Source organism: Torulaspora delbrueckii, chromosome 8 (genome assembly GCF_000243375.1).
Source record: "Torulaspora delbrueckii CBS 1146 chromosome 8, complete genome".
NCBI lineage: Eukaryota > Fungi > Ascomycota > Saccharomycetes > Saccharomycetales > Saccharomycetaceae > Torulaspora > Torulaspora delbrueckii.
Genome location: NC_016508.1, coordinates 54,160 through 66,758, shown reverse-complemented (window position 1 = coordinate 66,758; position 12,599 = coordinate 54,160). Strand labels below are relative to the sequence as shown.

At 42.1% G+C, this 12,599-nt stretch overlaps 9 protein-coding genes across 9 annotated transcripts; 5 read left to right on the top strand and 4 right to left on the bottom strand.

Annotated features, from left to right (window-relative positions):
- Positions 1 to 74: 74 nt before the first annotated feature.
- On the top strand, positions 75 to 1,013 carry PDP3 (Pdp3p; the record flags this gene model as incomplete). Its single annotated transcript, XM_003683065.1, has 1 exon — positions 75 to 1,013. One exon carries the CDS (start codon positions 75 to 77, stop codon positions 1,011 to 1,013), a length of 939 nt encoding a protein of 312 aa, XP_003683113.1.
- A 232-nt stretch (positions 1,014 to 1,245) lies between these two features.
- TDEL0H00420 (pyridoxal 5'-phosphate synthase) lies at positions 1,246 to 1,845 on the top strand (the record flags this gene model as incomplete). Its single annotated transcript, XM_003683064.1, has 1 exon — positions 1,246 to 1,845. The coding sequence occupies one exon, from the start codon at positions 1,246 to 1,248 to the stop codon at positions 1,843 to 1,845; it is 600 nt and encodes a 199-aa protein (XP_003683112.1).
- Positions 1,846 to 1,919: 74 nt separating this feature from the next.
- VPS4 (AAA family ATPase VPS4) lies at positions 1,920 to 3,224 on the bottom strand (the record flags this gene model as incomplete). The annotated part of the gene is made up of 1 exon (XM_003683063.1): positions 1,920 to 3,224. The coding sequence occupies one exon, from the start codon at positions 3,222 to 3,224 to the stop codon at positions 1,920 to 1,922; it is 1,305 nt and encodes a 434-aa protein (XP_003683111.1).
- A 169-nt stretch (positions 3,225 to 3,393) lies between these two features.
- CSA1 (Csa1p) lies at positions 3,394 to 4,377 on the bottom strand (the record flags this gene model as incomplete). Its single annotated transcript, XM_003683062.1, has 1 exon — positions 3,394 to 4,377. One exon carries the CDS (start codon positions 4,375 to 4,377, stop codon positions 3,394 to 3,396), a length of 984 nt encoding a protein of 327 aa, XP_003683110.1.
- A 293-nt stretch (positions 4,378 to 4,670) lies between these two features.
- Positions 4,671 to 6,734, top strand: DPB2 (DNA polymerase epsilon noncatalytic subunit; the record flags this gene model as incomplete). Its single annotated transcript, XM_003683061.1, has 1 exon — positions 4,671 to 6,734. One exon carries the CDS (start codon positions 4,671 to 4,673, stop codon positions 6,732 to 6,734), a length of 2,064 nt encoding a protein of 687 aa, XP_003683109.1.
- A 46-nt stretch (positions 6,735 to 6,780) lies between these two features.
- BET2 (Rab geranylgeranyltransferase BET2) lies at positions 6,781 to 7,755 on the bottom strand (the record flags this gene model as incomplete). The annotated part of the gene is made up of 1 exon (XM_003683060.1): positions 6,781 to 7,755. The coding sequence occupies one exon, from the start codon at positions 7,753 to 7,755 to the stop codon at positions 6,781 to 6,783; it is 975 nt and encodes a 324-aa protein (XP_003683108.1).
- Positions 7,756 to 7,874: 119 nt separating this feature from the next.
- PRP4 (U4/U6-U5 snRNP complex subunit PRP4) lies at positions 7,875 to 9,272 on the top strand (the record flags this gene model as incomplete). Its single annotated transcript, XM_003683059.1, has 1 exon — positions 7,875 to 9,272. One exon carries the CDS (start codon positions 7,875 to 7,877, stop codon positions 9,270 to 9,272), a length of 1,398 nt encoding a protein of 465 aa, XP_003683107.1.
- A 48-nt stretch (positions 9,273 to 9,320) lies between these two features.
- Positions 9,321 to 11,261, bottom strand: HDA3 (Hda3p; the record flags this gene model as incomplete). The annotated part of the gene is made up of 1 exon (XM_003683058.1): positions 9,321 to 11,261. One exon carries the CDS (start codon positions 11,259 to 11,261, stop codon positions 9,321 to 9,323), a length of 1,941 nt encoding a protein of 646 aa, XP_003683106.1.
- Positions 11,262 to 11,487: 226 nt separating this feature from the next.
- Positions 11,488 to 12,522, top strand: AOS1 (E1 ubiquitin-activating protein AOS1; the record flags this gene model as incomplete). The annotated part of the gene is made up of 1 exon (XM_003683057.1): positions 11,488 to 12,522. The coding sequence occupies one exon, from the start codon at positions 11,488 to 11,490 to the stop codon at positions 12,520 to 12,522; it is 1,035 nt and encodes a 344-aa protein (XP_003683105.1).
- Positions 12,523 to 12,599: the final 77 nt, after the last annotated feature.

The following is a 12,599-nucleotide window of genomic DNA, read 5'->3' as shown; positions in this document are numbered from 1 at the left end:
TGCCTTGTTCCGAGAGCACTTGACACTGTTGCTATTCTGGATTACCTATTGTAGTCCAAGCTTAGAAAGAAGAGATGGCGAAAGGCCTTAAAACTGGTGATCTAGTTTTGTGTAAAGTGGGTTCCTTCCCACCTTGGCCAGCAGTCGTATACCCCCAGAGACTACTCCGAAAGGATGTGTACCGTAAGAGAAGGCCAAATTGCGTTGCCGTGTGTTTTTTCAACGATCCTACGTATTATTGGGAACAACCACATAGGTTAACAACATTGGAATCATCAGTTATTGAAACGTTCCTGTCGCAAAATGGGAGAGGCAAGAGTCAGCAGGATCTGGTGGAAGCTTATCGACAGGCGCAAGATTTCGGGAGTTTGAACGATTTCATAGTGAATCGAGCCATGGAAGAAGATAGGATGGACGAGTTAAAGCGTGGGATGGGTAAAGAACATATCGAATCCGGCGAGGATCCGTTTCAAAGCAAAGATATTACGAAAAAGGTTAAATCTACTCCCTCACCGTCTTCATCAGCTTCACCGACTTTAAAAAGCAGACGCAAGCGTTTGCGAGATAGTGAGGACGGTAACATACATGAAGATAGTGATGAGGATAAAGCAACACGAAAGGCACATTATAAACGGAAGCAGGCCCATGTAGATGGCCATCGAGATAAAAATCACGGACTGGATCCATCTCGAAAGATCGAAATATCGTTATTATTCAGAAGGAAGCTACAAAAGAACCTAGTACAGCGTGAAGACCTTCCCACGGACGCAGAGATAGCAGAGTCCCACAAGATGTTAAGTAGGATTCTCGAAAACCTGGATAACGACCCGCCATACTTTGACATTGAAGCACTACGACAAAGCAAACTCCACAAGCTACTGAAGGTCATAGTCAATGATCCAGACCTAGAAGAGTTTCACCCTGCATCAAAACAGATTCTCGTGAACTGGTCTGATTATATAGCCGAATTGAAGGCAGAAAAGGCTTTGCAAGAAGGCCAGGATATCAACTAGCCTTGATATTCACAAACTAACGACCTAAATAGATGAGCCGGCCACCATAGCGCTCTCAGTAAGCAAAATATGTAATATTATGGTATTGTTCTGATTATGAATTGCCATCACATGACTAGCGATGAGCATTGGTTAGCAATCGGGGACCCTAGACAACCATTAATGGCATATAAGAACATACAAATGCTCCCTCAATTGCATCTAGACTAATTCCTTAAGACATTAATTAGCCATGCCACTAGTAGGAAAGTTTCCAGACCATCTGATCGATTTGATCAAAACTTCCAAGTATGTTCATGTGGCAACTGCCTCCAAGGAGGGCATTCCATCTGTGTCCTTGATGAACTACATTTATGTTCCCAGCAGTGATACTTATGCTGAGAGCGACAAATCTGATGACTATATTGTGTTTGCAACTTTGGATAATACTGAGAAGTATGAGAATATCTTGGTCAACCCTACAGTGTCGCTGTTGTTCCACGACTGGGTCACCGCTAAGAATTTGTCGTTGAGGAAGCACAGTTTGTCTGAGACTCCAGCCACCGATCCATCACAGGCCACTACAACGGGTGTGCCTCAGTCGAGTAAGCTGCTGAACCTGTTGCAAGAGCTGAACCAAGCTGAATTATTTCAAATGAGTGCCACCATTAGGGGACATGGTACTATAATCAATCCAACTAGTGAAGAATCGAAGCATTACAAAGATTTGCTGCTAAGAGCCAACCCAGATGCTCATTGCTTTATCTTGAGCGACAAGACTGTAATTGTTAAGGTCAAGATTGAAAGTGCCAAGGTCACGGACAATGAAAATAACACAAGTATTTACAAATGAGTCTTTAACCTCCTTTAAGATCGCTCTATTAGTTTTCTCTATACTGCGGTGGTGTACTTGATGAGCCACACACCTCAATTACCTTCTTGTCCGAAATCGTTAGTGAATTCTTCTTGCTTACGAAGATCTTCTTCATTAACAGTCGGCCTCGTGGTCTTGATCGCTTTCAAGAAATCTTTAATGGTCAACTCAGGTTCTTGCAACTCGTCTGCTTCGATGTCTGTCCAACTCAACTCCACAGCATCTTCGTCTCCTGGCGAGCATGGAATTAGCTTCTTCTGATTAGGGTCTTCGGATATATCTTTGAAATGTGTAGCCATTTGAATTTTTCTGATTGGTTGCATAAGTGCATCTTTCACTGCAACTGCAATATCACTTCCCGAATAGCCATCAGTCATTTGACCTAAGGTTCTGTAATCCTCCTTGTTTAAAGCGCACGGTGTCTCACCGACGTTGATCTCAAACATTTTAGTTCTTGCAGTAAGATCAGGAAGGGGAATGTATATTCTCTTTTCAAATCTTCTTCTGATAGCGCTATCTAATTGCCATGGGATATTAGTAGCTCCCAGAACCAAAACCCCATCGGAATCAGTCCCCACACCGTTCATTTGGACCAACAATTCAGTCTTGATTCTTCTACTAGCTTCACTTTCACCTTCTCCTCTTTGTCCTGTCAATGCATCAACTTCATCGATGAATATGATTGAGGGCTTGTTCTCACGGGCCATTGCAAACAACTGTTTGACAAGTCTCTCCGACTCACCCATCCATTTGGATACCAGATCACTGGAACTAATACTGAAAAAAGTCGAATTTGCCTCTGTAGCAACAGCCTTGGCCAAGTAGGACTTACCGGTACCCGGAGGTCCATAGAGTAAGATTCCCGACGTTGGTTTACGATTACCCTTGAAAAGATGTGGAAACTTGACAGGCAGTATCACAGCTTCTTTCAAAGCATCCTTGGCACCTTCCAGGCCCGCTATATCCTCCCACTTCACGTTGGGCTTCTCGGTTAAGATAGCACTCGAAAGCGCTCCTCTAAGTTTCTTGCTATCCTCAGAATTGTCATCGTCCGACAACTTCTTCGCGCCTCCCTTACTACCACCATCAGTACTACTAGCCTCACTCCCTTTCTTCTTATTCTCTTCCTCAGTTTCAAGGTGTTGTTTTAATTGTTCTGCTCGGTTCAAATACTCAGTAAACTTGGCTCTGATCAATTCTTTCGACTTTGCATTCTTTTCATACTTCAATGCCAGCATCAAATAATCCAATCCGTTATAGTAAGCAGTGTATGCATCCTCATACTGCGTAGCAGTGTCCAAATCTATGGCTTTTTGGATAAGCTCGATCCCCTTGGTCAAAAAATCGCCAGTGCTCATTAAATTCAGATACAACTAATCAAGTAGCACCAAACCAGGATCTGAAGTAATCAGTCCTAAAGCTCCTATCCAAACGACTCCATAAGATCCACTTTTATTGTCTATTTGAAGTAGTATACTTAGCTTATTTGACTTGCATTTAAGAGTAGATTGCCGGGTAACGAGCATATCATATTGAATACTTCGAATAGTCGATTCTAATGGGCGATAGTGAGTCGCTCCTCTGGTTATTGGCCAGTGTCTCGGTCTCTGGGATCTTAGGATACTTGTTGTAGAAATCGGTGGTTGACGAGGCCGGCTCTTCCCTAGTAGCGATGTTCCGCATAGGGCTGGAGGTGAATAACGGGTTAACGGTGCGTCTTGGTGATGGAGGTAGTTCAGTATCAGGCTTTAAGTTATCCCGCTGTATGTTCTTGATGTCTCTTCTTGATTTCACGTACTCTCGGTCGATGTTTGCGTCGTCCAGTAGGGACTCTAGTAAAGTATTCTTTTCCTTTGCAAATTTTAGTCTCTTCTGGGTGATTTGAAGGTCTTCCAAGGCGTTCTTGAGTCGAGTTTCCAAGTGAGTTATCTTCTTCTGCAACAGTGTGACCTGGTCGTCTGTTAAGTTGGACCCTACGGGATCTTCTGATCTCTGACGAGACCTGCCGCGTCTTAGTTCTTGCAGCATCTTATCATCGTATTTTACTTGGAGCACTTTCCTCTTAAATGCCTCGCTTCTGGCAATTCTCTCCTTCAATTGCCTCCGTTCTTCAGGTCCCGATATTTTGTTCTTTGAGGGGATCATAGAAGTGACATTGCTGCATGCTCTTTGCATGAGATCCAAGTCTTGATCTTCGCTAGAGAAGACTGTCTTCAAGGATCTCCATATCGATTTGAGCCCACCAGAGTTATCCCGAACCGGCGGTTTCTTCTTAACGATACCATTAGATCTCGCCATTCTCTCTTTTCTCAGCATTCTCCTGCTACCATTGCCCGCAAAGTTAGCAGTAGGTCTATTCTTACTTCTGGGGCCTACACGGGCCCTACTTCTATCCCTTATTGGACTTCTCTCCTGTCTCTCACGCCTTACATCTTCTAAATCACCATATTCCCTCTTTCTTGGGTCATTCCCCAAAACATCACCCAGATATCTCTTCATAGACTCCAGCATGTTCACAGATCAATAAGTGGGAAAGAATCAAACAAACAAATGTCGTTCAAGGTTTCAAAATAGCGGCTCAAAAGACAATACCAGTCAACAAACTCCAAAGCACTAATATCGTTCAACTCAGCTTGCAAACCACTTAGAAGCGCGTTTTTGAGTCTCTTTCGTCTTGGTCCTTTTATTTGGCTATCAAATTACGCGTTCCGAATAGTCGCCTAAATATGATAAATCTTGATCGATGATGAGTCGAGATATAAAAGTCGATAAAAGCTGCCATTGAAGATCGCCAGATTATCAATATGCTAAACACCGGGAATGTGCTGCCTGCGAAGATTCAACCACCTCTTCTGAGGCCAATGGCATACCGTGTGTTGTCGAAGAAGTATGGCCTCAATATCAAGTCCGATGGTCTTGCAACTTTGGCAGGGTTTGTGGGTAATATGTTTGGTATGAATTGGAAGAAAGATCCAGATACTCTGCAGTTCTTGGAGAGATTTGCCTTACTTTGGAGACAGCAAGAAAGAGGGCTATTTGTCGATGACCAAGGTGTGAGAGATGTAGTTAACGAGATGAAAGAACGTGAGAGGGCCACTGTTTCAGCTTCTTTACAACAAGAGCCTTCCAAAAAGTCCAAAAGTGTTACCATTGATAAAATGTTGAACCGAGAGATACCGGCATCGTCACCAATACGCATTTCCACAGAAAATGATCAAATTCTAGTAGAAAATGAGACTATTGAGGATCAAATAGATAATGAGGTGGCTTCCGATGAGGAGCAACTCGATTGGAGGAATTACTTCAAAGTCATAAATTCTTCAGAGCAGGCAAAATATTCTTATGACCCAGTTAAATTACAGTTCACATTCACTCCTGTGAAGAAAAGTACACCTTCCGAAGAATTTAGATCTCTTATTAAGGATCGAGTCCCTGACATTAATTCTAATACATCTATCTTCTCTAATAGATTCTATTTGATTAGAGACAGGCTTCTAAGAAATGATAGTTTCCAAAACGCCGATGATTTTAATCCATTATCGTCAATAGCTGCTATGCAACAGGATTTGAATAATGGGTCTGGTGAAATATCGAGAGCTATGTCTGTAACTCAGATCAAAAATCTGCTGGGACGTGACGGCCAAAACTTCTTGCTGCTAGGGCTGTTGAGCAAAAATGCGAAAGGCGGTTGGTCACTTGAAGATCCTTCTGGATGTATAGAGATAGATATATCTCAGGCCTACCCAACCAAAGGTCTGTACTACGTACCAGGATGTGTTGTACTTGCCGAAGGCATCTACTTCACGGTGGGTCATAAGTTTCACGTTTCTTCCGTTACTCATCCACCTGGTGAAAGAAGAGAGAACACTTTAGAAGCAATTGGTAACCTTGATCTATTGGGCCTACATGGGCAGGCAAGCTCTAATTATGTAGCCAGGCTTGATAAAGAGTTAAAGATAAGGCTTCATCTTCTTGAAAAGGAATTGACTGATCACCGATTCATTATTTTAGGTGGAGTATTTATTCTTGGATGGAACTTGATACCTTGGAAGCACTCAAGTAAAGTTTTGACGACAATTAGTGATGATCCGCCTACGGCTATTATTCTTCATGGTTCTTTCACTGCTGTGCCTGTGCATGCTTCCATGAGTAGTAGAAATGTTAGTTCCACCACTCTATATCAGAGTATTTTTGATGATCTGGCTGATCTCATATCGAGCTTCGATGAGATCGCTCAAAACTCCACCTTCGTATTTGTACCGGGAATTAATGATCCTTGGGGTTCCACAGTCTCTATGGGATCTGCACATGCTTGGCCACAACAACCAGTACCTTCTCGCTTCACTCAAAAATTAAAGAGAGTATGCAAAGATGTGATCTGGGCCTCGAACCCTACCAGATTGGCCTACCTCTCACAGGAAATAGTTGTTGTACGGGACGATATTACCGACAGACTCAAGAGACATAGTATCGCCTTTCCGATGGAAGAGCTTACTCAAGGAATTAAACTAATGGAACCTAAAAGTGATGATGCAACGTCAATAAGCCAGTTGGTCAAGGAAAACGACCAGCTTCCAACTAGGATACGAGAATCACGTAAATTGGTAAAGACCATTTTGGATCAAGGTCACTTGTCACCATTTGTCACTTCAGTTCGACCACTCGTATGGAACCAAGACAATGCTTTAACCTTGCATCCCGTGCCCTCTACTCTAATATTTTGTGATACGACGGCTCCGTACTTTGATGTGACCTACAATGGTTGCAAGACAATAAATCCAGGAAAGTTCATAACAGGAAGACGTGCGAGATACCTCGAATATAATCTTTCACAGAAAAAAGCATCATTGGAGGAACTCTACTTTTAGTCTCACATTGATTTCCATTATAACATTAATACACAATACTGCATCTCTAATTATAAGGATATTTCTTGATAGTTTTTGTTACTGATACAGGCATGCAGTAGACGGGATCCACTGGTATCAAGTTCCCAAATCCCATTAAACTCAAACCGGCAATACCAAACAAGGTATGGAAGACATCAACCTCGTTATCGGGCCTATCACTTATTCCTCCCTTCTCGTCTTGACATTTCAAGATGTATTCTCGTAATTTATCGTAATCAATCCAGTCTAGTTTATCGATTAAAGCAAGCGATGACAAAACCCACCAACTGTAGCAAACATCAGGCAACTTACCAGGACGACCATTGAGACCGCCTTCTGGAACTTGTCGTTCACATAACCACCACCCAATCTCGTTTATCTGATTCTCACTTAGATCATTTAATCGACCTACAATGGCTAGTGCTCCAAGCGAAGTAAACGCCCATGCTGCATGGCTTTCTGCCCCCGGGTATAAACCAAATCCACCATCAAAATTGTAACATCTCAATATGAAGTTGACTGCTGGATCGACGACTTCTGGTGTCAATAACTCGAGAATCGATAGGGTACTTAGCGCTGTATAGACGAACCTGATGTCTATCTCGCCGAATTTATCACCTTGGAAAGATCCATCACTCAGTTGATTACTCTTGACAAATTTTACACATTTTTCCAATTGAGATGACGATAGGACGTCCAATGAATCGTAGGTCTTAAGGATCTGAACGGCTGATAACGTGGTCAACAGATGGGCATCGTGTCTAGGGAAAGCTGCAAAACCGCCAGTAGCCTCCACATAACATTTCATGACAAAGTCAATAACTTCATTCTTATTGAACGTTTCCTTGGCATCTAATAGACACAGTGCGGTCAAACCCCAGTATACACCATTCAACCTCAAATGCTCAGTCAGCCAATACTCGTAAGACTCCTGCTTCTTATCGAGGGCTTCAATATAGTGAATATGCTTGGCTTTTAGCAGAACCAACTCGCCAACCATACTTGGATGTCTTTAATTCAGTATTTTAGGTAGGTTTTTTATACATTTGTTCATTAGAAGCACCTTTAGTTGCATGGTTAACCAAGTCTATAGAAACTCGCAAGCACAGACAAAGTAAGATGAAGCCTCACAATTCCATCACTTATGAGGAATTGGAAGTTCGTTTAGATGACAAGCCCAATAAGGACGGGTTCAATGTACGAGAAAGTCTCCAAAGGTTTGATTTCAGAAAGGATCCAAGAATTAATTTAGTACCAACTGAAGATTTAGAGGTTAGGAGAACACTTTTGTTGCTGAACGAGCCTGAGAGTAATGATGGGGAGGACGTGTTCACTAGGCGAGAGAGATTGATCGAGCTCCTGCTCGCCAATAAGACTTATATGGAGATCTTCGAGGGCTCATTGCTGAAGGATAACAAAATAGAGGAAGAAGATGAAGAAGAAGACGAGGATTTCTTCACACCAGCCAGTGAAGAGCTCAAAAATGCAAGGAGATTTTTAGTACAGTATTCTACGGATCGAGCCAAGAGGAGACTGCATAAAGAAAGACAGGAAGCCATCTATTTTGATATCTCGAAAGAAATTAAGTACAGGCGAACGTTGGCCCATCAATTGGAGAACATTGGGCTACTCGGATCTCAAATTGCATCTTCACGCCCCATATCTTCCGTGAAGTTTTCTCCGGATGATAAGCACTTGGCTGTTGGAAGCTGGGATGGTGGCATAAAGACTATATCAGCTGGAAGTTTAAACATTAAAAGCTCAGTGGAGAATGCACATACCGGGAAAGTGGGAGAAGTGGACTGGAATAGCTCAGGCGACCTTCTTGCCACTGGAGGTGAGGACGGTTTGGTTAAGTTATTTACAGTTCAATCGGGAGAGCTTCGGCAAGTGGCAGACCTACAAGGCCATGAGAGACGGGTTGCAGGTTGCAGGTTCCATCCTTTTGGCAGATACATAGCTTCGGCATCTTTTGATAACACTTGGAGGCTTTGGGATGCGGAGACCAATCACGAATTACTTCTGCAAGAGGGTCATGGTAAGGAGGTGTTTTGTCTAGCTTTCCAATCTGATGGTTCTCTCCTATGTAGTGCAGGCTTGGACTGTACAGGTATGATATGGGATATTCGATCTGGTAACTGTGCTATGGTCCTATCAGGCCATACCAAACCAATTTACAGTGTTGACTGGTCTCCGAGAGGATTTGAAGTTGCGACTGCAAGTGGAGATGGTACTGTTAATATATGGGACATTAGGAAGACTAACCAACCCCAGGTGCTTCTGGCGCACAACAGTATCGTTTCTGGCATTCGATTTGAGAAACATAATGGTAAGTTCTTGATGTCGTGCGGCTACGATAAGAACATAAACGTATACAGCGGTGACAGTTGGAATAAGATAACGATTTTGAAGGGTCATACTGACAAGATTTTGGCTCTGGATCTCGGTACGCATGATGGGTCTGTTGTAAGTGCAGGGTGGGACAGGTCGGTCAAGTCATGGAATGTAGATAACTGACAGCATACGTTGTAATTATATAATTTGATGACCTATGACTATTTATTTTCAAACTGAGTTTTTGAAGCGCCTTCCTGAGCCATTTTTTTCGTTCGAGAGACGTACTCTAGGCGTTTGAACGTTACTTAACTGTTTTTCCACTAACTGACACTTGTTTTTCAGTTCTCGACAACGTAATTTTTCCGCTTCAATCAAAGGTTTTAGTGATGATATGTTTTGAGAAACTTCTGCGCTTTTATATGCAGTCTGAGCAAATTCATTTTTCATCAAATTTTGAAGTCTTGTTACTTCTTCAGTTATTTTTTCTATCTCATTAGCGCTTTCCTTGACTGATTGGTCCGCTCGTTCACACTCCTTCGATGTATACTCCTTCTCAGCATCTTTTGATAATGAAAAACCTTTCTCTCGGTTGATCCTTTCTTGCAGATCGCTATGTCGTAGAAAAAGTTGCTTCAATTCCGAGTACCTGTCTCTTTTCGAGTCCAATTGATTCATAAGTATTTCCATATCGGCTTCATATCGCTGTATCGACTGATGCTTTTCAAGGTTCGATTTATCAGTTGCCTCCGACTTTGAGATGTTTTCTTGTTGTTTACCGATGGCCCCGGACAATTTCTCGTCCATAGTACCGACCTCTTTCTCCAACAAACTTTTGTGTTCCTCCTGTATATCATTCATTCTATCATAACTGTTATGTTCTTTCATCAGATTATTAAGGAACACGTAAGTTTGACCCATTGATTGAATCAATCGATGTGTAAGCATACCACTTGACAAATGATAACCAGCTTGCGAACTCTTATTTGCAGTTGATATACCCGTTAGTTTGGCCATGTCTTGCTTCGAAGGGTTTGTCGTGTAATCTTTATTTAGCCTCTTCGATAAATAATAGGAATTAATCTCTGCGCTTTGAGAAGCTTCCTTCTCAATTTTAGTCCGCCCACGCTTCCTAACATTAGAAAAAGCAGCCTCTAGCTCATCCTCAATTTGGCTATAATGTACCTCGGTTAGCAGTGACCTCTCCACATCCAGGGGAGTATACTTCTTGATACGGTAGACGCTGGGTAGCGGCCATGATATACTAGGGTTTTCAAGCCATTCTACCAGATATCGCAAATTCTGAGAGTATATCGGCCTCAGATCGGGCGGAAGAGTACCCACTCTATCTCTTAAAACAACTACTGCCGCGGTAACGCTCTCCAGGAACTCTCGAGATTTTTTATCATATAATCTTCCAAAGTACAGTTCACAATGATCAACAGAGTTAATTGTGACTAACCTTACAATTGGGGCAACTGCTTCTTCACTTTTCGGATTTCTTTCGTGCCGCAATATACGGTCTACCTCTTCCTGTTCGGTATTCACTGTGGGGTCGAGGCAGATTAGCATATCAAATATTCCTGATGCTTTGAATGAATTTTTATCTAGTTTCAGACCACTTGACGGGAATAAATGACAAGTACAGGGGAATGAACGCGGCCGCTGTTTCGATTTCACTGAATGGTTATCGTAGCGCTTGATGCAAACTTTGTTCCCAAGGAGCAAGGCTTCCAAAAGGTCCATGGTTCGACCTGGCCTACAGATAATCGCTGTATTAGTTTCATATTCTTGAACTAAATTGATCAAATCCCGTAGAGCTGCAAATTTACCGCTCATCTCGGCCAGATGATTGGGAATATCTTTAGTTATCAGAGATTTTGGCATACAATGGTCAATCAAGAGGCAAGGATGTGTAGCGACATATGCACTGTTCAAGCACATAGTCTTCATCGACTCCACTATAACGTCCTCTTTATAGTCATTTGTTTCAAAATATCTCAGAATGTCGGAGTAGTGTAAGGAGACAATCTGGTCCGTCAGCTCCTTCTGATACAATGACATCGTAGTTGGTAGCCAATAGTCACCAGAAGTGTCATCAGCAATACCTAAAGTTCGGGCATCGACGATCGCTGGGACAGGTTTCGTATCCAGTATTTTAAGCAGATCCATGGCGACTCACAAATATCAACTCGCTGTATAACGTGAAATATTCCTTCTCAATATACATGCACGAATGGTTATCTTATCGACTAAGTTGGGCTACTGTGCAATTGTACAACTGTTTGATGAAAATTCGATGATCATGGATTTTTTCATCAAAAGAATTTAAACTCAAGAACAAAGAACGGTTAGGAGTTCAAAATCTTTAAAGACCTACAATTGACTGCTGATAGATATGTCAATCAGTACCAATGGCCAGAAACTGACTGAAGATGAGATTGCGTTGTATGACAGACAGATACGGCTTTGGGGCATGGCTGCACAGGCGCGAATGAGATCCGCAAGGGTCCTGCTGATAAATCTGAGTTCCATCGGTACTGAAATTTGCAAGAACATCGTTCTTAGTGGGTTTGGATCCCTGACCATTTTAGATAGCCATAAGGCGACTGAAGAAGATCTTTCATCTCAATTCTTTTTAAGTAAAGACAATGTTGGATCTTACAGGCTTGATGCCGCCAAAGATCGAATTTTAGAGATGAATCCCAGAGTTAATATTGTATTTGATATTGATGAGTTTAGTTCAAAACAGCCAAATTACTTTAGTAACTTTGATTTAGTCATCGGGACTGAGTTGAAGTGCGATGAGATGGCCCGATTAAATGAAATAACAAGGAAATATAATATCCCGCTATATATTGCTGGTTCTAATGGGTTATTTGCATACATTTTCGTTGATCTAATTCAGTTCGATGCAAAGGAAAAGAAAGTCAAGAGCTTCAAACCCACAGAAGTTGGTAAGGTTTCTCCTAACACCGAAATAATTGATGTTGAAGTTCAAGTAGATGAAGAGGAAGCCAGTAAAATCTATGAGGTCATCACTACTAGAAATTACTACAAAACGTTCGGCGACATGCTCAAAACAGCCACTTTACAAGGAAAACTGAATCGCCGCCAGATGAAGAGGCTTTCTAGCGCTGTACCGCTGACGATAGCATTGTTCTCAGAAAAACCTTTAAATAATTCTGAGGATCTAAAGTGTGAAGCGCTATCTGCGTGTCGACAGTTGCAAGTACCCGAGACAGTTTTGAATGACCAATACGTTGAACAGTTTTTCAATCAGGTTGGCGTCGAATTTACCCCGGTGGCAGCTGTAATAGGCGGGGCAGTTGCACAGGATGTGATAAATATTCTTGGAAAAAGGCAATCTCCATTAAACAATCTCGTCATCTTCGATGGTATAACTCTTGACATGCCTATATATGAGTTTTGATAGTCGCTAAACGAAATGTTCATTTACCCAGACTATAATGAGTCCAAGCAGTAAAATACATGATTAATTACCAATTC